At 47.1% G+C, this 24,678-nt stretch overlaps 1 protein-coding gene across 1 annotated transcript in view; it reads right to left on the bottom strand.

Annotated features, from left to right (window-relative positions):
• The window catches only part of LOC129834957 (mucin-2-like), a 92,733-nt gene that overhangs the window by 52,291 nt on the left and 15,764 nt on the right, over nucleotides 1-24,678 (bottom strand). Inside the window, exons 3-7 of the mRNA XM_055900325.1 lie at nucleotides 22,263-22,385; nucleotides 15,119-15,162; nucleotides 8,767-8,879; nucleotides 3,914-5,197; nucleotides 1,634-1,798 (exon numbers count right to left, since the gene is read on the bottom strand). Coding sequence (XP_055756300.1) covers nucleotides 1,634-1,798; nucleotides 3,914-5,197; nucleotides 8,767-8,879; nucleotides 15,119-15,162; nucleotides 22,263-22,385 — 1,729 coding nt within the window. The remainder of the gene's footprint in view (nucleotides 1-1,633; nucleotides 1,799-3,913; nucleotides 5,198-8,766; nucleotides 8,880-15,118; nucleotides 15,163-22,262; nucleotides 22,386-24,678) is intronic.

Genomic DNA, 24,678 nt, shown 5'->3' with positions numbered 1-24,678 from the left:
CACTGCTAAACAGGAGTGACTGCTAAACAGGAGTGACTGCTAAACAGGAGTGACTGCTAAACAGGAGTCACTGCTAAACAGGAGTCACTGCTAAACAGGAGTCACTGCTAAACAGGAGTGACTGCTAAACAGGAGTCACTGCTAAACAGGAGTGACTCCTAAACAGGAGTGACTGCTAAACAGGAGCCACTGCTAAACAGGAGTGAATGCTAAACAGGAGTGACTGCTAAACAGGAGTCACTGCTAAATAGGAGTGACTGCTAAACAGGAGTCACTGCTAAACAGGAGTCACTGCTAAACAGGAGTCACTGCTAAACAGGAGTGACTGCTAAACAGGAGTGACTGCTAAACAGGAGTCACTGCTAAACAGGAGTGACTGCTAAACAGGAGTCACTGCTAAACAGGAGTGACTGCTAAACAGGAGTCACTGCTAAATAGGAGTGACTGCTAAACAGGAGTCACTGCTAAACAGGAGTCACTGCTAAACAGGAGTCACTGCTAAACAGGAGTGACTGCTAAACAGGAGTTACTGCTAAACAGGAGTCACTGCTAAACAGGAGTGACTGCTAAACAGGAGTCACTGCTAAACAGGAGTGACTGCTAAACAGGAGTGACTGCTAAACAGGAGTGACTGCTAAACAGGAGTGACTGCTAAACAGGAGTGACTGCTAAACAGGAGTCACTGCTAAACAGGAGTGACTGCTAAACAGGAGTGACTGCTAAACAGGAGTGACTGCTAAACAGGAGCCACTGCTAAACAGGAGTGAATGCTAAACAGGAGTGACTGCTAAACAGGAGTCACTGCTAAATAGGAGTGACTGCTAAACAGGAGTCACTGCTAAACAGGAGTCACTGCTAAACAGGAGTCACTGCTAAACAGGAGTGACTGCTAAACAGGAGTGACTGCTAAACAGGAGTCACTGCTAAACAGGAGTGACTGCTAAACAGGAGTCACTGCTAAACAGGAGTGACTGCTAAACAGGAGTCACTGCTAAATAGGAGTGACTGCTAAACAGGAGTCACTGCTAAACAGGAGTCACTGCTAAACAGGAGTCACTGCTAAACAGGAGTGACTGCTAAACAGGAGTGACTGCTAAACAGGAGTTACTGCTAAACAGGAGTCACTGCTAAACAGGAGTGACTGCTAAACAGGAGTCACTGCTAAACAGGAGTGACTGCTAAACAGGAGTGACTGCTAAACAGGAGTGACTGCTAAACAGGAGTGACTGCTAAACAGGAGTGACTGCTAAACAGGAGTCACTGCTAAACAGGAGTGACTGCTAAACAGGAGTGACTGCTAAACAGGAGTCACTGCTAAACAGGAGTGACTGCTAAACAGGAGTGACTGCTAAACAGGAGTGACTGCTAAACAGGAGTGACTGCTAAACAGGAGTGACTGCTAAAAAGGAGTGACTGCTAAACAGGAGAAGTATTTGCAGGACTAAAAGGGACAAAGGGGCAGGGGGGGTAAGCAGCAGTGCAGAACGGGAGGATGGTGGATGATTAGGGGGATGAACGAGGGATGAAGGAGGGATGAAGGAGGGATGAAGGAGGGATGAAGGAGGGATGAAGGAGGGATGAACGAGGGATGAACGAGGGATGAACAAGGGATGAAGGAGGGAGAGATATGTACCTGTCTCTTGGGGCTCAGTAGCTGAGTGGTTCTCCTCCTCTTCCTCCATCTCCTCCTCCTCCTCCTTGTCCTCCGGTCTCTCGGTCTCTGATTCAGTGGAAGGTGTGTCTATGTCCTCCGCTGGTGTGTAGTGTGGTTGGCGGTCAGTGGGAGTGGGACTGGGGGCTAAGTGTACGAGAGTCTCGGTCAGAGCGTTCAGTCCCTGGTCCTCTCCTTGGGGAGTGTCTGATTGGCCTGTGGAGGCCTCAGGGGCATCATGGTGAGGTTCTGTCTCACTGGTGACAACCACCTGTAAGGTGCCAACATGGCGACCCCTCTCCTCTGTCTCTGTCCTGGTTTCTGAACCACTATCCCTCCTCTCCTCTGTCTCTTTCCTGATTTCTGAACCACTATCCCTCCTCTCCTCTGTCTCTGTCCTGGTTTCTGAACCACTATCCCTCTCCTCTGTCTCTATCCTGGTTTCTGAACCACTATCCCTCCTCTCCTCTGTCTCTGTCCTGGTTTCTGAACCACTATCCCTCCTCTCCTCTGTCTCTGTCCTGGTTTCTGAACTCCTATCCCTCCTCTCCTCTGTCTCTATCCTGGTTTCTGAACCACTATCCCTCCTCTCCTCTGTCTCTGTCCTGGTTTCTGAACCACTATCCCTCCTCTCCTCTGTCTCTATCCTGGTTTCTGAACCACTATCCCTCCTCTCCTCTGTCTCTGTCCTGGTTTCTGAACTCCTATCCCTCTCCTCTGTCTCTATCCTGGTTTCTGAACCACTATCCCTCCTCTCCTCTGTCTCTGTCCTGGTTTCTGAACCACTATCCCTCCTCTCCTCTGTCTCTGTCCTGGTTTCTGAACCACTATCCCTCCTCTCCTCTGTCTCTGTCCTGGTTTCTGAACCACTATCCCTCCTCTCCTCTGTCTCTATCCTGGTTTCTGAACCACTATCCCTCCTCTCCTCTGTCTCTATCCTGGTTTCTGAACCCCTATCCCTCTCCTCTGTCTCTATCCTGGTTTCTGAACCACTATCCCTCCTCTCCTCTGTCTCTTTCCTGGTTTCTGAACCACTATCCCTCCTCTCTACTGTCTCTGTCCTGGTTTCTGAACCACTATCCCTCCTCTCCTCTGTCTCTTTCCTGGTTTCTGAACCACTATCCCTCCTCTCCTCTGTCTCTGTCCTGGTTTCTGAACTCCTATCCCTCCTCTCCTCTGTCTCTGTCCTGGTTTCTGAACTCCTATCCCTCCTCTCCTCTGTCTCTTTCCTGGTTTCTGAACCACTATCCCTCCTCTCCTCTGTCTCTGTCCTGGTTTCTGAACCACTATCCCTCCTCTCCTCTGTCTCTGTCCTGGTTTCTGAACCACTATCCCTCCTCTCCTCTGTCTCTGTCCTGGTTTCTGAACCACTATCCCTCCTCTCTACTGTCTCTGTCCTGGTTTCTGAACCACTATCCCTCCTCTCTACTGTCTCTGTCCTGGTTTTTGAACCACTATCCCTCCTCTCTACTGTCTCTGTCCTGGTTTCTGAACCACTATCCCTCCTCTCCTCTGTCTCTGTCCTGGTTTTTGAACCACTATCCCTCCTCTCTACTGTCTCTGTCCTGGTTTCTGAACCACTATCCCTCCTCTCCTCTGTCTCTGTCCTGGTTTCTGAACCACTATCCCTCCTCTCCTCCACCCCCTCCACTGTTCGTGTCTCTTCCGGGACTCTGTCTGTCTCCTCACTGTGAACAGTGCTGTCTTCCTGGCTGTCAGTCTGAGGGTGACTGAGGGACTCTCCCCTCTCCACTATACTGTGTGACTGGTTTAAAACCTCCTGGCTGTCAGTCTGAGGGTGACTGAGAGACTCTCCCCTCTCCACTATACTGTGTGACTGGTTTAAAACCTCCTCGTTGTCAGTCTGAGGGTGACTGAGGGACTCTCCCCTCTCCACTATACTGTGTGACTGGGTTAAAACCTCCTGGCTGTCAGTCTGAGGGTGACTGAGGGACTCTCCCCTCTCCACTATACTGTGTGACTGGGTTAAAACCTCCTCGTTGTCAGTCTGAGGGTGACTGAGGGACTCTCCCCTCTCCACTATACTGTGTGACTGGTTTAAAACCTCCTGGCTGTCAGTCTGAGGGTGACTGAGAGACTCTCCCCTCTCCACTATACTGTGTGACTGGGTTAAAAGCTCCTGGCTGTCAGTCTGGGGGTCAGAAACCCCTGATAAGGCTGTGCCGTCACACACTGACCAGTGAGACTCAGACACACACTCAGAGACACGTTGTGTTAGCCTCTGGAGACGAGCAAAATTACCTTCTGTACGGTCTGACGTCGTCCTCTCACCGCTGACCACCTCTCTGGCCGTGGGGGAGCTGGGGGCCGTCGGGGAGCTGGGGGCCGTGGGGCCCGTGGGGGAGGTGGGGCCCGTGGGGGAGCTGGGGCCCGTGGGGGAGCTGGGGCCCGTGGGGGAGCTGGGGCCCGTGGGGGAGCTGGGGGCCGTGGGGGAGCTGGGGCCCGTGGGGGAGGTGGGGGCCGTGGGGGAGGTGGGGGCCGTGGGGGAGCTGGGGGCCGTGGGGGAGCTGGGGGTCGTGGGGGAGCTGGGGGCCGTTGAGGTGAGGATGACAGGGTAAAACAAGTCGTTGTTCAGGTTTTCCTCGATGAGTCTGGAACACAACATGGACTGGGAGAAAGTGCTGCTTTTCACTGGTCCCTGAAAGGGCTGGGCGGGGGTTGCTTTGGGGGCGTGTTGGGGTGGGTGTAAAGGTTGAAGGGGTGTGTGTTGGGGTGTGTATCGGGCTGTGTGTTGGGGTGTAGTCCGGGGTTTATGCCGGTTCCTGTAGTTCAGGCTAATAGACTGTGTTAAGGATCCTTTCTGAGGAGAGAAGCGTGGCAGACTGATCTCTTCCAGTTCAACGTACTCTCCCTCAGCGTCCGAGTCCTCTTCTGCTGCGAAGTCAAAACCTTTTCCATCGTCACTGGTCTCGATAGCCTGTCTCAAACGTGGGAGGAGCTTCACCTCCTTACTCTCTCCACATTGGGCCTTGGATGTGTCAATCAAAATGCATCTGGCCCTATCCGAAGGCTTGAAGACCTCCTGTTCCCTCCCCCCGTCCCCTTCTCCCTTGGTAGGGACCCTAATAGGCGCAGCCACCAAGGCTGTGGGTCTGTTAATGAACTGAGGGTGTACGACATCCTCCCAGGGGACTCTGAAGATGTCGTTCTCTGCAGACAGGAGGCAGTGGGACAGTGTCCTCCCCGACCTTGTCCCAGACCCTGTCCCCGACCCAGACCCTGTCCCCGACCCTGTCCCCGACCCTGTCCCCGACCCTGTCCCCGACCCCGTCCCAGACCCTGTCCCCGACCCTGTTCCAGACCTTGTCCCAGACCCCGTCCCAGACCTTGTCCCAGACCCCGTCCCAGACCCCGTCCCAGACCCCGTCCCAGACCCCGTCCCCGACCCTGTCCCCGTTCCTGTCCCCGACCCAGACCCTGTCCCCGACCCAGACCCTGTCCCCGACCCAGACCCTGTCCCAGACCCTGTCCCCGTTCCTGTCCCCGACCCTGTCCCAGACCCCGCTCCGCTCCGCTCCCTGTTGACTGAGAAGAACGATACTTTATTAATCCACACCAGATAGAAATGTGTCTTCAGCAGTAACCATTAACCCAGGGTCGCCCAACTGGCGGCCCCCCTCCCAAGTTTTATGTTGGACATAAAATACTGTAAGAACACCAGCAAATCAGCTCCTAGTGGTTTTAACGTTGGAAATCTGTTCCAAAGTAAATCCCAGAGCCTTCAGAAAGTATTCAGACCCCAAGACTTTTCCCACATTTTACAGCCTTGTTTCTAACACGTATTAAATCGTGTTTACCCCCTCATCAATCTACACACAATACCCCATAATGACAAAGCAAACACAGGTTTTTAGACATTTCTGTAAATGTATTCAAAATAAAAAATATATATAAATATTCAGACCTTTTACTCAGTACTTTGTTGAAGCACCTTTGGCAGCGATTACAGCCTTGAGTCTTCTTGGGTATGACGCTACAAGCTTGGAGTTTCTCCCAATCTTCTCTGCAGATCCTCTCAAGCTCCGTCAGGTTGGATGGGGACCGTCGCTGCACAGCTATTTTCAGGTCTCTGAAAGAGATGTTCAATCTGGTTCTGTCTGGGCCTCTCAAGGACATTCAGAGACTTGTCCCGAAGCCACTCCTGCACTGTCTTGGATGTGTGCTTAGGGTCGTGGTCCTGTTGGAATATGAACCTTCACCCCAGTCTGAGGTCCTGAGCGCTCTGGAGCAGGTTTTCATCAAGAATCTCTCTGTACTTCGCTTCGTTCATCTTTCCCTCGATCCTGACTAGTCTCCCAGTCCCTGCCGCTGAAAAACATCCCCACCGCATGATGCTTCCACCACCATGCTTCACCGTAGGGATGGTGCCAGGTTTCCTCCAGAAGTGACGCTTGGCATTCAGGCCAAAGTGTTCAATCATGGTTTCATTAGACCAGAGAATCTTGTTTCTCATGATCTGAATGTCCTTTAGTTGCCTTTTGGCAAACTCCAAGTGGGCTGTCATGTGCCTTTTACTGAGGAGTGGCTTCCGTCTGGACACTCGACCATAAAGGCCTGATTGGTGGAGTGCTGCAGAGATGGTTGTAATTCTGGAAGGTTCTCCCATCGCCACAGAGGAACCCTGTAGCTCTGTCAGAGTGACCATTGGGTTCTTGGTCGCCTCCCTGACCAAGGCCCTTCTCCCCCAGATTGCTCAGTTTGGCCGGGCGGCCAGCTGCAGCAGACATTTTTAGGTACCCTTCCCCAGATCTGTGCCTCGACACAATCCTGTCTCGGAGCTCTACAGACAATTCCTTCGACCTCATGTGTCATGACGTTGCCCTCTTTTGGGTACAGCGAGCACCATCCCCCTCTCTCTCTCTCTCCTACACCCAGGCTGCTGTTAGGCAGGTCATAAAATCCTGGAGGAGATTCTTCCTCATGGCCAGACAGTATAGAGAAAGAGTGAGTTTTCATAGAGAGAACAAAGGAATGTCTTCCACCTCACAGAACTTGAGAACTGAACAACATTTATGTTCTGGAGAATGTATAAACGGTCGGTGAAGTAGCCAGCTACGAACTGGTCCGTTTGGTACAATTTTGTGAAACTCATGAGAGACAATACAGCCACATTTCCATAACCCTGTTTATACAAGAGTCTCAGTTGTGAGGGTTGCATCTAATTGTTGTATAAAATGAATGAGTAAAGATGAAACTATTTGTGAAATTATATAATGTGATTTTAAACTGTTTAATGAAGGAAACTCCAATTCCCTTTGGAGTTTAACTGAGTCATGGGCTCGCCCCTTTCTGCTCCTCCGAATATAAACCCCACCTTGGGAATTTATCTTCAGACCATGCTTCTCTCAATTACGAGAGGGCTAAGGTTTGAGTAGAGACCATGCTTCTCTCAATTACGAGAGGGCTAAGGTTTGAGTAGAGACCATGCTTCTCTCAATTACGAGAGGGCTAAAGTTTGAGTAGAGACCATGCTTCTCTCAATTACGAGAGGGCTAAGGTTTGAGCTCATTGCTGAATTCTTAACCATACCACGTGGTTAAACTCTGAGACTATCGAACCGGCAGAATAAGAAGACATCGAATTACTAGTCTGCAGCTAGGAATTCGGTATCATTGAACGCGAAGACCGACAACCGCCGAAACATCTATTCTATAACGACATTGCTGAATGTTACTCTGAACTATCCATTCTAACCAAGGCGGAGAGAAAAAGGGACGACAAACTCTCCAACAGAAACGAACTTTCCAACAGACACACTGAGCGTAAATATATATATTGATTGCAATTATTCCCGAATGAGTGAGCGTTCATGTGCAAAGGATTAGCATTTCAATTGTTATAATTATCAACTTTGTGGTGTCTTTTATCTCAGTCGACCCCCACTTCCCTTTTGTCCACCAAGCCGCGATGCCGGTTTAGCCCACTAGGGAAACTCTGCTATCATTTCCTTGTAACTATATATACTGTTTGTTTGTGCATTTCTGTGATTATTTAGTTAGTAAATAAATGATTTAAGACAATTGATGTATGGATGACTCATAGTGAAAACTGGGTTCGTGCAGATAACCAATTTACGACGTTTGGAATGAGACTAACGTGAGGTAAAGAATAATTCATTAATCTGAAGACTAATTGATCAGATATTAAAATATCTGAAAGTTATAATTGGAAAATTATACATTTGTAATCTGAATATTTTCCATGGTGCCTCGACTTCATAGTTAATTACATTTACATGATTGAGTTAGTTTAGTCACTTAATAATAATTACAGAGAAGTTTTGATAAAAATAAGTCTTCAGTTTAATGATGCCAAAGACACGACACATGGCTTGGTTTTTGCTCTGACATGCACTGTCAACTGTGGGACCTTATATACACAGGTGTGTACCTTTCCAAATCATGTCCAATCAATTAAATTTACCACAGGTGGAGTCCAATCAAGTTGAAGAAACATCTCAAGGATGATCAATGGAAACAGGATGCACCTGAGCTCAATTTTGAGTCTCACAGCAAAGGGTCTGAATACTTACGTAAATAAAGTATTTTATCTTTAATACATTTGCAAAAATGTCTAAAAACCTGTTTTCGCTTTGTCATTATGGTGTTTTGTGATGTCATTATGGGGTATTGTGATGTCATTATGGGGTATTGTGTGTAGATTGCTGAGGATTTATTTTTTATTTAACCCATTTTATAATAAGGCTGTAACGTAACAAAATGTGGAAAAAGTCAAGGGGTCTGAATACTTTCTGAATGTATTGTATATGTGATCGTATACAAATGTAAGCAATGTTTGAAAAGGAATATGTTTAAGTCATAAACTATATCTGTTTGAGATTCCTGCGGTCAATTTGCAGTCTACAAATTATTAGTAATTATGTTCCGGCCCCTCGGCCAGCCGCTCCAGAACAAAATCATCCCGTGGCTGACTCTAGTTGATGATCCCTGCATTAACCCCGCCAATAAACACACACACACACACACACACACACACACACACACACACACACACACACACACACACACACACACACACACACACACACACACACGTTGGAGGAGCTGAAGCAGTGTCCAATGAGAGCAGTTTACCTGAGTTGAGCCAGGCCATGGTGAAGAGGGATTTGTAGGCTAGCTCTGGTACCTTTACCTCCTCTACATGCTGCCCACTGGGGGCCAGACAACGCAGGATGATACAGGGTGGGCTGGAGGGGAGGAGAGAGAGAGAGGTTACCCGGTTACCTTACATTGCTGCCCACTGGTTGGCCAGACAACGCAGGATGATACAGGGTGGGCTGGAGAGAGAGAGACACCATGCCCAAACCGTGTGCCATCGTCCGCATATTGATTTTGCCTGGTTACCTTACTAGAGCTGGACGGTACACCGTATTTTCCAATATACCGGTATTGATGCAAGGACCGGTTTGGGTTTTTACTTTACCTTCTATAACGGTATGTTTGGTTTGTTAAATGTTATACGTCATTTCGTTTGTATAGTTTACACGCTACTTGAGTTGACACTCTCACCAAGCCCCGCCCCCTGTCACACAAGGAGCGCCATTGGTCAACGCAGCAGATGCAACAATATGTTGATGACAACAATGGCGCTTTCCACTTTGCTTCTTAATATCAATCCAGAAGCGTTCTATAATTAATCATTAATTAAAAAATAAAAATTATAATTACACTATTAGTTTGTGTATCTTATTGTCTGTTAGTTTGTATTTTCTTAGCAAGTTGCTCTAATAAAATCTTGTTAGCAGCTAATACTGATCGCTATTTAGCTGGCTAGCTAGCTAAAGACATGTATTGAGTCAGAACAAACGTAGCTAGCTAATACAGCTTGATACCAGTGCTGGTGCCTAAATCTGCATGTTGTTTGTTAGCAGCTAATACTGATCGCTATTTAGCTGGCTAGCTAGCTAAAGAAATGTATTGAGTCAGAACAAACGTAGCTAGCTAATACAGCTTGATACCAGTGCTGGTGCCTAAATCAGCATGTTGTTTGTTAGCAGCTAATACTGATCGCTATTTAGCTGGCTAGCTAGCTAAAGACATTGAGTCAGAACAAACGTAGCTAGCTAATACAGCTTGATACCAGTGCTGGTGCCTAAATCAGCATGTTGTTTGTTAGCAGCTAATACTGATCGCTATTTAGCTGGCTAGCTAGCTAAAGAAATGTATTGAGTCAGAACAAACGTAGCTAGCTAATACAGCTTGATACCAGTGCTGGTGCCTAAATCAGCATGTTGTTTGTTAGCAGCTAATACTGATCGCTATTTAGCTGGCTAGCTAGCTAAAGACATTGAGTCAGAACAAACGTAGCTAGCTAATACAGCTTGATACCAGTGCTGGTGCCTAAATCAGCATGTTGTTTGTTAGCAGCTAATACTGATCGCTATTTAGCTGGCTAGCTAAAGACATTGAGTCAGAACAAACGTAGCTAGCTAATACAGCTTGATACCAGTGCTGGTGCCTAAATCAGCATGTTGTTTGTTAGCAGCTAATACTGATCGCTATTTAGCTGGCTAGCTAAAGACATTGAGTCAGAACAAACGTAGCTAGCTAATACAGCTTGATACCAGTGCTGGTGCCTAAATCAGCATGTTGTTTGTTAGCAGCTAATACTGATCGCTATTTAGCTGGCTAGCTAAAGACATTGAGTCAGAACAAACGTAGCTAGCTAATACAGCTTGATACCAGTGCTGGTGCCTAAATCAGCATGTTGTTTGTTAGCAGCTAATACTGATCGCTATTTAGCTGGCTAGCTAAAGACATTGAGTCAGAACAAACGTAGCTAGCTAATACAGCTTGATACCAGTGCTGGTGCCTAAATCAGCATGTTGTTTGTTAGCAGCTAATACTGATCGCTATTTAGCTGGCTAGCTAGCTAAAGACATTGAGTCAGAACAAACGTAGCTAGCTAATACAGCTTGATACCAGTGCTGGTGCCTAAATCAGCATGTTGTTTGTTAGCAGCTAATACTGATCGCTATTTAGCTGGCTAGCTAAAGACATTGAGTCAGAACAAACGTAGCTAGCTAATACAGCTTGATACCAGTGCTGGTGCCTAAATCAGCATGTTGTTTGTTAGCAGCTAATACTGATCGCTATTTAGCTGGCTAGCTAAAGACATTGAGTCAGAACAAACGTAGCTAGCTAATACAGCTTGATACCAGTGCTGGTGCCTAAATCAGCATGTTGTTTGTTAGCAGCTAATACTGATCGCTATTTAGCTGGCTAGCTAAAGACATTGAGTCAGAACAAACGTAGCTAGCTAATACAGCTTGATACCAGTGCTGGTGCCTAAATCAGCATGTTGTTTGTTAGCAGCTAATACTGATCGCTATTTAGCTGGCTAGCTAAAGACATTGAGTCAGAACAAACGTAGCTAGCTAATACAGCTTGATACCAGTGCTGGTGCCTAAATCAGCATGTTGTTTGTTAGCAGCTAATACTGATCGCTATTTAGCTGGCTAGCTAAAGACATTGAGTCAGAACAAACGTAGCTAGCTAATACAGCTTGATACCAGTGCTGGTGCCTAAATCTGCATGTTGTTTGTTAGCAGCTAATACTGATCGCTATTTAGCTGGCTAGCTAAAGACATTGAGTCAGAACAAACGTAGCTAGCTAATACAGCTTGATACCAGTGCTGGTGCCTAAATCAGCATGTTGTTTGTTAGCAGCTAATACTGATCGCTATTTAGCTGGCTAGCTAGCTAAAGACATTGAGTCAGAACAAACGTAGCTAGCTAATACAGCTTGATACCAGTGCTGGTGCCTAAATCAGCATGCTGTTTGTTAGCAGCTAATACTGATTGCTATTTAGCTGGCTAGCTAAAGACATTGAGTCAGAACAAACGTAGCTAGCTAATACAGCTTGATACCAGTGCTGGTGCCTAAATCAGCATGCTGCTTGTGCAACGGTATCTTCCCGAGAGGAATAGGCGAAGCATGAATATGTTAGCGACATGAAGTAAGAGAAAACATTTTAATGTAGCCCGAGATTATAGGGTCCCAGTCCCCTGGGAAAAACTGCTCAAAACATTGGTTCCTACTCATTCACAACGCCTCCATACAGATCCTAGTAGTACTCTACTGAATAATTATTTAAACGCCTCCGGGCTTTTTGCCCACGATTAAATTCTAACTATAGAATTAGAAAATTAATTAGATATAATTCCATAATTCCACCCAAGTGTTTTGATCTGAATCGCAAGTGAAATCAAAAGGGTTATATTTTTTATTAAAAATAAGGCCTATATTTTTTGGGCCCTACGTGGCAGTGTGGAAATAATCTCAAATGAGATCAACTTTTGATTGACCGGTATAAAACATTCAAAATGGAGAAAGACGCATTTAAATCACTTATAATGTACGTGTTGCCACTCTAGTTTCAAGCACTAATCATAAAACAATTTTCGAACTTTAATTATATTTAAAAAAACATAAAATACTGTAAAATATTGTCTTACCGTTAAAACATTGAAAAATATTGATATGATATGACATTTTGGCCATATCGTCCAGCCCTATACCTTACTTTTACCCATGATTCACAGCAGAGCTACGCATATCACAGGGTACCACAGGTATGACTAGATAAGATCTGGTTATATATATATATACACTGAACAAAAATATAAACATGTTAATTGCAACGTGCAACAATTTCTAAGATTTTACTGAGTTACAGTTCATAGAAGGACATCAGTCCATTGAAATAAATTCATTAGGCTCTAATCTCTGGATTTCACATGACTGGGAACACAGATATGCATCTGTTGGTCACAGATACCTTTAATAAAAAGAACTGGGACATTTTCAGCTTCCAGGAATTGAGTACAGATCCTTGCTGTGTATTATCATGGTGAAACATGAGGTGATGGCGGCGGATGAATGGCACGACAACGGGCCTCAGGATCTCGTCACTGTATCTCTGTGCATTCAAATTGCCATCGATAAAATGCCGCTGTGTCCGTTGTCCGTAGCTTATGCCTGCCCCCATACCGTAACCCCACCGCCACCATTGGGCACAACACTGACATCGGGCAAACCGCTCGCCCACACGACGCCATTACACGTGATCCGCGGTTGTGAGGCCGGTTGGAGGTAGTACCAAATTCTCTAAAACGACATTGGAGGCGGCTTATGGTAAAGAAATGAACATTCAATTCTGTGGCAAGAGCTCTGGTGGACATTCTTGCAGTCAGCATGCGAATTGCACACTCCATCAAAACTTCAGACATCTGTGGCGTTGTGTTGTGTGACAGAACTGCACATTTTAGAGTGTCCTTTTATTGTCCCCAGCACAAGGTGCACCTGTGTAATGATCATGCTGTTTAATCAGATTCTTGATATGCCACACCTATCAGGTGGATGGATTATCTTGGCAAAGAAGAAATGTTCATTAACAGGGATGTAAACAAAAATGTGCACAAAATTTGAGAGAAATAAGCTTTTTGTGTGTATGGAACATTTCTGGGATCTTTTATTTCAGCTCATGAAACACTTTACATGTTGCGTTCATATTTTAGTTCTGTCACGCCCTGATCTGTTTCACCTGTTCCTGTGATTGTCTCCACCCCCTCCAGGTGTCGTTTATTTTCCCCAGTGTATTTATCCCTGTGTTTCCTGTCTCTCTGTGCCAGTGTATTTATCCCTGTGTTTCCTGTCTCTCTGTGCCAGTGTATTTATCCCTGTGTTTCCTGTCTCTCTGTACCAGTGTATTTATCCCTGTGTTTCCTGTGTCTCTGTACCAGTGTATTTATCCCTGTGTTTTCTGTCTCTCTGTACCAGTGTACTTATCCCTGTGTTTCCTATCTCCCTGTCCCAGTGTATTTATCCCTGTGTTTCCTGTGTCTCTGTACCAGTGTATTTATCCCTGTGTTTTCTGTCTCTCTGTGCCAGTGTATTTATCCCTGTGTTTCCTGTCTCTCTGTACCAGTGTATTTATCCCTGTGTTTCATGTGTCTCTGTACCAGTGTATTTATCCCTGTGTTTCCTGTCTCTCTGTACCAGTGTACTTATCCCTGTGTTTCCTATCTCCCTGTCCCAGTGTATTTATCCCTGTGTTTCCTGTCTCTCTGTGCCAGTGTATTTATCCCTGTGTTTCCTGTGTCTCTGTACCAGTGTATTTATCCCTGTGTTTCCTGTCTCTCTGTACCAGTGTATTTATCCCTGTGTTTCCTGTCTCCCTGTCCCAGTGTATTTATCCCTGTGTTTCCTGTCTCTCTGTGCCAGTGTATTTATCCCTGTGTTTCCTGTCTCTCTGTACCAGTGTATTTATCCCTGTGTTTCCTGTCTCTCTGTGCCAGTGTATTTATCCCTGTGTTTCCTGTCTCTCTGTGCCAGTGTATTTATCCCTGTGTTTCCTGTCTCTCTGTACCAGTGTATTTATCCCTGTGTTTCCTATCTCTCTGTCCCAGTGTATTTATCCCTGTGTTTCCTGTCTCTCTGTGCCAGTGTATTTATCCCTGTGTTTCCTGTCTCTCTGTACCAGTGTATTTATCCCTGTGTTTCCTGTCTCTCTGTACCAGTGTATTTATCCCTGTGTTTCCTGTCTCTCTGTGCCAGTTCATCTTGTATGTTTAGTCAAGTCAACCAATGTGTTTTTCCCATTACTTCTTTTCTATTCTCTTTTTGCTAGTCCTCCCTAGTCTTGACCCCTGCCTGACTCTGGACTACTTTCCTGCCTGCCTGATCATCCTGCCTGCCCTGACCTTCAATCTGCCTGCCCTGACCTTCAATCTGCCTGCCCTGACCTTCAATCTGCCTGCCCTGACCTTCAATCTGCCTGCCCTGACCTTCAATCTGCCTGCCCTGACCTTCAATCTGCCTGCCCTGACCTTCAATCTGCCTGCCCTGACCTTCAACCTGACCTTCAATCTGCCTGCCCTGACCTTCAATCTGCCTGCCCTGACCTTCAATCTGCCTGCCCTGACCTTCAATCTGCCTGCCCTGGCCTTCAATCTGCCTGTCCTGACCTTCAATCTGCCTGCCCTGACCTTCAATCTGCCTGCCCTGACCTTCAACCTGACCTTCAATATGCCTGCCCTGACCTTCAATCTGCCTGCCCTGACCTTCAATCCGCCTGCCCTGACCTTCAATCTGCCTGCCCTGACCTTCAATCCGCCTGCCCTGACCTTCAATCCGCCTGCCCTGACCTTCAATCCGCCTGCCCTGACCTTCAATCCGCCTGCCCTGACCTTCAATCCGCCTGCCCTTCGGTACCTATCGGACTCTGAACTGGTTTTGACCTTTTTGCCTGTACACAACCATTCTCTTGCCTAACCTCCTTGTTTGGATTTAATAAACATTGTAAGACTCCAACCATCTGCCTCCTGTGTCTACATCTGGGTCTCGCCTTGTGCCTTGATAGGTTCAGTGTAGAAAAAGAGGGCTGAGAGACGGAGAGCCAAAGAATGACAGGGGGTGTCTCACCTGGGGGTGGAGGAGGGGCTGGGGGAGACAGAGGGTGATGCCACCTGAATGAAAACATACATGGGTTTTAGTAGACATATTCTACATACATATAAAAAGGTACCTCTAACATACCCCTCGAGTGGTCGAGGGGTATAGGGTGGTCTAGGGGTATAGAGTGGTCTAGGGGTATAGAGTGGTCTAGGGTGGTCTAGGGTGGTCAGGGGTCTAGAGTGGTCGAGGGGTATAGAGTGGTCTAGGGGTCAAGAGGAGTCTAGGGTGGTCTAGGGTGGTCTAGGGTGGTCTAGGGTCTAGGGTGGTCTAGGGTGGTCTAGGGTGGTCTAGGGTGGTCTAGGGTGGTCTAGGGTGGTCTAGGGTCTAGGGTGGTCAGGGGTGGTCTAGGGTGGTCTAGGGTGGTCAGGGGTGGTCTAGGGTGGTCTAGGGTGGTCTAGGGTGGTCTAGGGTGGTCAGGGGTCTAGAGTGGTCTAGGGGTATAGAGTGGTCTAGGGGTATAGAGTGGTCTAGGGGTATAGAGTGGTCTAGGGCTATAGGGTGGTCAGGGGTCTAGAGTGGTCTAGGGGTATAGAGTGGTCTAGGGGTATAGAGTGGTCTAGGGGTATAGAGTGGTCTAGGGGTATAGGGTGGTCTATGGGTATAGAGTGGTCTATGGGTATAGAGTGGTCTATGGGTATAGAGTGGTCTATGGGTATAGAGTGGTCTAGGGGTATAGAGTGGTCTAGGGGTATATACTGGTCTAGGGGTATAGAGTGGTCTAGGGGTATAGAGTGGTCTAGGGGTATAGGGTGGTCTAGGGGTATAGGGTGGTCTAGGGGTATAGAGTGGTCTAGGGGTATAGAGTGGTCTAGGGGTATAGAGTGGTCTAGGGGTATAGAGTGGTCTAGGGGTATAGAGTGGTCTAGGGGTATATAGTGGTCTAGGGGTATACAGTGGTCTAGGGGTCTAGGGTGGTCTAGGGGTATAGAGTGGTCTAGGGGTATAGAGTGGTCTAGGGGTATAGAGTGGTCTAGGGGTATAGAGTGGTCTAGGGGTCTAGGGTGGTCTAGGGGTATAGAGTGGTCTAGGGGTCTATGTGGTCTAGGGGTCTATGTGGTCTAGGGGTCTATGGTGGTCTAGGGTGGTCTAGGGGTATAGAGTGGTCTAGGGGTCTATGGTGGTCTAGGGGTCTAGGGTGGTCAAGGGGTATAGAGTGGTCTAGGGGTCTAGGGTGGTCTAGGGGTCTAGGGTGGTCTAGGGGTCTAGGGTGGTCTAGGGGTCTAAAGTGGTCAGGGGTCTAGGGTGGTCTAGGGTGGCCTATGTGACCAAGGGTGGTCAGGGGTTTAGAGTGGTATAGGGTGGTCTAGGGGTATAGGGTGGTCTAGAGGTATAGGGTGGTCTAGGGGTATAGGGTGGTCTAGGGGTATAGGGTGGTCTAGGGGTATATGGTGGTCTAGGGGTCTAGAGTGGTATAGGGTGGTCTAGGGTGGACTAGAGGTCTAGAGTGGTCAGGGGTCTAGGGGTATAGAGTGGTCTAGGGTGGTCAGGGGTCTAGGGTGGTCTAGAGTGGCCTAGGGTGGTCTAGGGTGGCCTAGAGTGGTCAGGGGTCTAGGGTGGTCTATGGGTATAGGGTGGTCAGGGGTATAGGGTGGTATATGGTGGTATAGAGTGGTCTAGGGGTATAGGGTGGTCTATGGGTATAGGGTGGTCTATGGGTATAGGGTGGTATAGGGGTACAGGGTGGTCTAGGGGGTATAGGGTGGTATAGGGGTATAGGGTGGTATAGGGTGGTATAGGGGGGTATAGGGGTATAGGGTGGTATAGGGGTATAGGGTGGTCTAGAGTGGTATAGAGTGGTCTAGGGGTATAGGGTGGTCTAGAGTGGTATAGGGTGGTCTAGAGTGGTATAGGGTGGTCTAGGGGTATAGGGTGGTCTAGGGGTATAGGGTGGTATAGGGGTATAGGGTGGTATAGGGGTATAGGGGTATAGGGTGTTATAGGGTGGTATAGAGTGGTATAGGGGTATAGGGTGGTATATGGGTATAGGGTGGTATATGGTGGTATAGAGTGGTATAGGGTTATAGGGTGGTATAGGGGTAAAAGGTGGTATATGGTGGTATAGGGTGGTATAGAGTGGTATAGGGTGGTATAGGGGTATAGGGTGGTCTAGGGGTATAGGGTGTTATAGGGTGGTATAGGGGTATAGGGTGGTATAGGGGTATAGGGTGGTATATGGTGGTATAGGGTGGTATAGGGGTATAGGGTGGTATAGGGGTATAGGGTGATAGGGTGCTATATGGTGGTCTAGGGGTATATGGTGGTATAGGGTGGTATGGGGGTATAGGGTGGTATAGGGGTATAGGGTGGTATATGGTGGTATAGGGTGGTATAGGGGTATAGGGTGGTATAGGGGTATAGGGTGATAGGGTGCTATATGGTGGTCTAGGGGTATATGGTGGTATAGGGTGGTATAGGGTGGTATAGGGGTATAAGCCACATATCTACAGTGTCAGTAGGTTCTAATCTGTTCTTCTGTCCTTTAACACAACATCTATCTGTTCTATAAAGTCAGAACAGATCCCCACTGTCTTCCTCTACCTGTTCAATAACGTCAAAACAGATCCCCACTGTCATCCTCCCTCTCTCTGTTCAATAAAGTCAGAACAGATCCCCACTGTCATCCTCCCTCTCTCTGTTCAATAAAGTCAGAAGAGATCCCCACTGTCATCCTCCCTCTCTCTGTTCAATAAAGTCAGAACAGATCCCCACTGTCTTCCTACCTCTATCTGTTCAATAAAGTCAGAACAGATCCCTACTGTCATCCTCTCTCTGTTCAATAAAGTCAGAACAGATCCCCACTGTCTTCCTCTCTCTGTTCAATAAAGTCAGAACAGATCCCCACTGTATTCCTCCCTCTCTCTGTTCAATAAAGTCAGAACAGATCCCCACTGTATTCATCCCTCTCTCTGTTCAATAAAGTCAAAACAGATCCCCACTGTATTCCTCCCTCTATCTGTTCAATAAAGTCAGAACAGATCCCCACTGTCTTCCTCCCTCTATCTGTTCAATAACGTCAGAACAGATCCCCACTGTCATCCTCTATCTGTTCAATAACGTCAGAACAGATCCCCACTGTCATCTTCTATCTGTTCAATAACGTCAGAACAGATCCCCACTGTCATCCTCTCTCTGTTCAATAAAGTCAGAACAGATCCCCACTGTCATCCTCTCTCTGTTCAATAAAGTCAGAACAGATCCCCACTGTCTTCCTCCCTCTATCTGTTCAATAAAGTCAGAACAGATCCCCACTGTCATACTCCCTCTCTCTGTTCAATAAAGCCAGAACAGATCCCCACTGTCTTCCTACCTCTATCTGTTCAATAAAGTCAGAACAGATCCCTACTGTCATCCTCTCTCTGTTCAATAAAGTCAGAACAGATCCCCACTGTCTTCCTCTCTCTGTTCAATAAAGTCAGAACAGATCCCCACTGTATTCCTCCCTCTATCTGTTCAATAAAGTCAGAACAGATCCCCACTGTATTCATCCCTCTATCTGTTCAATAACGTCAGAACAGATCCCCACTGTCATCCTCCCTCTCTCTGTTCAATAAAGTCAGAACAGATCCCCACTGTCATCCTCTCTCTGTTCAATAAAGTCAGAACAGATCCCCACTGTCATCCTCTATCTGTTCAATAAAGTCAAAACAGATCCCCACTGTATTCCTCCCTCTATCTGTTCAATAAAGTCAGAACAGATCCCCACTGTCTTCCTCCCTCTATCTGTTCAATAACGTCAGAACAGATCCCCACTGTCATCCTCTATCTATTCAATAACGTCAGAACAGATCCCCACTGTCATACTCTATCTGTTCAATAACGTCAGAACAGATCCCCACTGTCATCTTCTATCTGTTCAATAACACCAGAACAGCTCCCCACTGTCATCCTCTCTCTGTTCAATAAAGTCAGAACAGATCCCCACTGTCATCCTCTCTCAGTTCAATAAAGTCAGAACAGATCCCCACTGTCATCCTCTCTCAGTTCAATAAAGTCAGAACAGATCCCCACTGTCATCCTCTCTCTGTTCAATAAAGTCAGAACAGATCCCCACTGTCATCCTCTATCTGTTCAATAACGTCAGAACAGATCCCCACTGTCACCCTCTCTCTGTTCAATAAAGTCAGAACAGATCCCCACTGTCTTCCTACCTCTATCTGTTCAATAAAGTCAGAACAGATCCCTACTGTCACCCTCTCTCTGTTCAATAAAGTCAGAACAGATCCCCACTGTATTCCTCCCTCTATCTGTTCAATAAAGTCAGAACAGATCCCCACTGTCTTCCTCCCTCTATCTGTTCAATAACGTCAGAACAGATCCCCACTGTCATCCTCTATCTGTTCAATAAAGTCAGAACAGATCCCTACTGTCACCCTCTCTCTGTTCAATAAAGTCAGAACAGATCCCCACTGTCTTCCTCTCTCTGTTCAATAAAGTCAGAACAGATCCCCACTGTATTCCTCCCTCTCTCTGTTCAATAGTCAGAACAGATCCCCACTGTATTCATCCCTCTCTCTGTTCAATAAAGTCAAAACAGATCCCCACTGTATTCATCCCTCTATCTGTTCAATAACGTCAGAACAGATCCCCACTGTCATCCTCCCTCTCTCTGTTCAATAAAGTCAGAACAGATCCCCACTGTCTTCCTCCCTCTATCTGTTCAATAACGTCAGAACAGATCCCCACTGTCATCCTCTCTCTGTTCAATAAAGTCAGAACAGATCCCCACTGTCATCCTCTATCTGTTCAATAAAGTCAAAACAGATCCCCACTGTATTCCTCCCTCTATCTGTTCAATAAAGTCAGAACAGATCCCCACTGTCTTCCTCCCTCTATCTGTTCAATAACGTCAGAACAGATCCCCACTGTCATCCTCTATCTGTTCAATAAAGTCAGAACAGATCCCTACTGTCATCCTCTCTCTGTTCAATAAAGTCAGAACAGATCCCCACTGTCTTCCTCTCTCTGTTCAATAAAGTCAGAACAGATCCCGACTGTATTCCTCCCTCTATCTGTTCAATAAAGTCAGAACAGATCCCCACTGTATTCATCCCTCTATCTGTTCAATAAAGTCAGAACAGATCCCCACTGTCATCCTCCCTCTCTCTGTTCAATAAAGTCAGAACAGATCCCCACTGTCTTCCTCCCTCTATCTGTTCAATAACGTCAGAACAGATCCCCACTGTCATCCTCTCTCTGTTCAATAAAGTCAGAACAGATCCCCACTGTCATCCTCTATCTGTTCAATAAAGTCAAAACAGATCCCCACTGTATTCCTCCCTCTATCTGTTCAATAAAGTCAGAACAGATCCCCACTGTCTTCCTCCCTCTATCTGTTCAATAACGTCAGAACAGATCCCCACTGTCATCCTCTATCTATTCAATAACGTCAGAACAGATCCCCACTGTCATACTCTATCTGTTCAATAACGTCAGAACAGATCCCCACTGTCATCTTCTATCTGTTCAATAACATCAGAACAGCTCCCCACTGTCATCCTCTCTCTGTTCAATAAAGTCAGAACAGATCCCCACTGTCATCCTCTCTCAGTTCAATAAAGTCAGAACAGATCCCCACTGTCATCCTCTCTCAGTTCAATAAAGTCAGAACAGATCCCCACTGTCATCCTCTCTCTGTTCAATAAAGTCAGAACAGATCCCCACTGTCATCCTATATCTGTTCAATAACGTCAGAACAGATCCCCACTGTCATCCTCTCTCTTTTCAATAAAGTCAGAACAGATCCCCACTGTCATCCTCTCTCTGTTCAATAAAGTCAGAACAGATCCCCACTGTCATCCTCTCTCTGTTCAATAAAGTCAGAACAGATCCCCACTGTCATCCTCTCTCTGTTCAATAAAGTCAGAACAGATCCCCACTGTCATCCTCCCTCTGTTCAATAAAGTCAGAACAGATCCCCACTGTCTTCCTACCTCTCTCTGTTCAATAAAGTCAGAACAGATCCCCACTGTATTCATCCCTCTCTCTGTTCAATAAAGTCAAAACAGATCCCCACTGTATTCCTCCCTCTATCTGTTCAATAAAGTCAGAACAGATCCCCACTGTCTTCCTCCCTCTATCTGTTCAATAACGTCAGAACAGATCCCCACTGTCATCCTCTATCTGTTCAATAACGTCAGAACAGATCCCCACTGTCATCTTCTATCTGTTCAATAACGTCAGAACAGATCCCCACTGTCATCCTCTCTCTGTTCAATAAAGTCAGAACAGATCCCCACTGTCATCCTCTCTCTGTTCAATAAAGTCAGAACAGATCCCCACTGTCTTCCTCCCTCTATCTGTTCAATAAAGTCAGAACAGATCCCCACTGTCATACTCCCTCTCTCTGTTCAATAAAGCCAGAACAGATCCCCACTGTCTTCCTACCTCTATCTGTTCAATAAAGTCAGAACAGATCCCTACTGTCATCCTCTCTCTGTTCAATAAAGTCAGAACAGATCCCCACTGTCATCCTCTCTCTGTTCAATAAAGTCAGAACAGATCCCCACTGTCATCCTCTCTCTCTCTGTTCAATAAAGTCAGAACAGATCCCCACTGTCATCCTCCCTCTCTCTGTTCAATAAAGTCAGAACAGATCCCCACTGTCTTCCTACCTCTATCTGTTCAATAAAGTCAGAACAGATCCCCACTGTCTTCCTCTCTCTGTTCAATAAAGTCAGAACAGATCCCCACTGTATTCCTCCCTCTATCTGTTCAATAAAGTCAGAACAGATCCCCACTGTATTCCTCCCTCTATCTGTTCAATAAAGTCAGAACAGATCCCCACTGTCTTCCTCTCTCTGTTCAATAAAGTCAGAACAGATCCCCACTGTCATCCTCTATCTGTTCAATAAAGTCAGAACAGATCTCCACTGTCTTCCTTTCTCTGTTCAATAAAGTCAGAACAGATCCCCACTGTCATCCTCTCTCTGTTCAATAAAGTCAGAACAGATCTCCACTGTCTTCCTCTCTCTGTTCAATAAAGTCAGAACAGATCCCCACTCTCATCCTCTCTCTCTCTGTTCAATAAAGTCAGAAAGATCCCCACTGTCTTCCTCTACCTGTTGAATAAAGTCAGACCAGACCATGAAAACAGCTCTGTCTGATAGAATACCTGCAGGTAGAAGTCCCCGGGTCGGAGGATGCGTGGGTCCAGAGGAGAGAGCTGGATGATCACCTTGTCGTGGAGACACAGAGGCCAGCCCTGGTGACGGAATAACAGGCCACAGTACGGGAACTACAGGACAGAGCGAGAGATGGAGAAGGAGTGAATAAATCATTCCTTTGCTAAAACATCAACTACGGCAACAAGTAGAGTTTGATGAGTGGCGGAGAGAGAGAGAGAGAGAGAGAGAGAGAGAGAGAGAGAGAGAGAGAGAGAGAGAGAGAGAGAGAGAGAGAGAGAGAAGGGGGAAGACATTGAAGTCAATCATTTTACTGATAAAAACGTAAAGTGATTTCCGCTCAGAGGTCGTCTTTCAGCCCGGACAGCCGCACACCGGAAAACAAATCATCCCTCCCTCTCATCCCCCTTTCCCATTCCAGAGCCCCACAATCCTCTCCACTCTAAACGAGGGATTCTGTGATGCTCTCTGATAGCGCTGAGAGACACAGACCCCTGCTCTGTCTGTCTTCCCTCCATCCCCCTCCTCTTTCCTCCATCCTTACCTCCCCCTCCTCCCTCCTTCCCTAAATTCTTCCTTCACTCCCCCTCCTTCCTTCCTCCCCCTGAGTGAGAGACAGAACAGGAGAGGACTGAGCTCCTCACTCTCTCTCACTCTCTCACTCTCTCTTTTCCTTGTTAGAAGTTTTCCTTCTGAGTTACTAATGGAGGTGCTCTCCCTCTGTCTATTGCTCTGAGTCACCTAAACGAGGTGTTTCCACCCATATCTTACTACTCATCCAGGTGGTGAGCCATTCCCTCTCATTACAGCGCTCTCTGGTCTCTCATTCTGTACGGTCTGGTCTTGTCAGGTCATGTCTGTGATACGTAGCTACGTATCCTGTTTGGGTAACCTCTCTCTAGGAAGACTGTAGTCACCGAGAGGAGGAGGACTGTAGTCACCAAGAGGAGGAAGACTGTAGTCACCGAGAGGAGGAAGACTGTAGTCACCGAGAGGAGGAAGACTGTAGTCACCGAGAGGAGGAAGACTGTAGTCACCGAGAGGAGGAAGACTGTAGTCACCGAGAGGAGGAAGATTGTAGTCACCAAGAGGAGGAAGACTGTAGTCACCGAGAGGAGGAAGACTGTAGTCACCGAGAGGAGGAAGACTGTAGTCACCAAGAGGAGGAAGATTGTAGTCACCAAGAGGAGGAAGACTGTAGTCACCGAGAGGAGGAAGACTGTAGTCACCAAGAGGAGGAAGATTGTAGTCACCAAGAGGAGGAAGACTGTAGTCACCGAGAGGAGGAAGACTGTAGTCACCGAGAGGAGGAAGACTGTAGTCACCAAGAGGAGGAAGACTGTAGTCACCAAGAGGAGGAAGATTGTAGTCACCAAGAGGAGGAAGACTGTAGTCACCGAGAGGAGGAAGACTGTAGTCACCGAGAGGAGGAAGACTGTAGTCACCGAGAGGAGGAAGACTGTAGTCACCGAGAGGAGGAAGACTGTAGTCACCAAGAGGAGGAAGATTGTAGTCACCAAGAGGAGGAAGACTGTAGTCACCGAGAGGAGGAAGACTGTAGTCACCAAGAGGAGGAAGATTGTAGTCACCAAGAGGAGGAAGACTGTAGTCACCGAGAGGAGGAAGACTGTAGTCACCGAGAGGAGGAAGACTGTAGTCACCAAGAGGAGGAAGATTGTAGTCACCAAGAGGAGGAAGACTGTAGTCACCGAGAGGAGGAAGACTGTAGTCACCGAGAGGAGGAAGACTGTAGTCACCAAGAGGAGGAAGATTGTAGTCACCAAGAGGAGGAAGACTGTAGTCACGAGAGGAGGAAGACTGTAGTCAACAAGAGGAGGAAGACTGTAGTCACCAAGAGGAGGAAGACTGTAGTCACCAAGAGGAGGAAGACTGTAGTCACCAAGAGGAGGAAGAATGTAGTCACCAAGCCAGTCAAACAGAGAGGAGGAAGACTGTAGTCACCAAGAGGAGGAAGACTGTAGTCACCAAGAGGAGGAAGACTGTAGTCACCAAGCCAGTCAAACAGAGAGGAGGAAGACTGTAGTCACCAAGAGGAGGAAGACTGTAGTCACCAAGCCAGTCAAACAGAGAGGAGGAAGACTGTAGTCACCAAGAGGAGGAAGACTGTAGTCACCAAGCCAGTCAAACAGAGAGGAGGAAGACTGTAGTCACCAAGCCAGTCAAACAGAGAGGAGGAAGACTGTAGTCACCAAGCCAGTCAAACAGAGAGGAGGAAGACTGTAGTCACCAAGCCAGTCAAACAGAGAGGAGGAAGACTGTAGTCACCAAGAGGAGGAAGACTGTAGTCACCGAGCCAGTTAAACAGAGAGGAGGAAGACTGTAGTCACCGAGCCAGTCAAACAGAGAGGAGACACAACACTATATCAATACAGAACTGCGCGTGTA

The sequence above is a fragment of the Salvelinus fontinalis genome, chromosome 35, assembly GCF_029448725.1.
Source record: "Salvelinus fontinalis isolate EN_2023a chromosome 35, ASM2944872v1, whole genome shotgun sequence".
NCBI classification, from domain to species: Eukaryota; Metazoa; Chordata; class Actinopteri; order Salmoniformes; family Salmonidae; genus Salvelinus; species Salvelinus fontinalis.
Note: the sequence above shows the minus strand (reverse complement) of the source record. Positions and strands in the feature narration are given on the sequence as shown.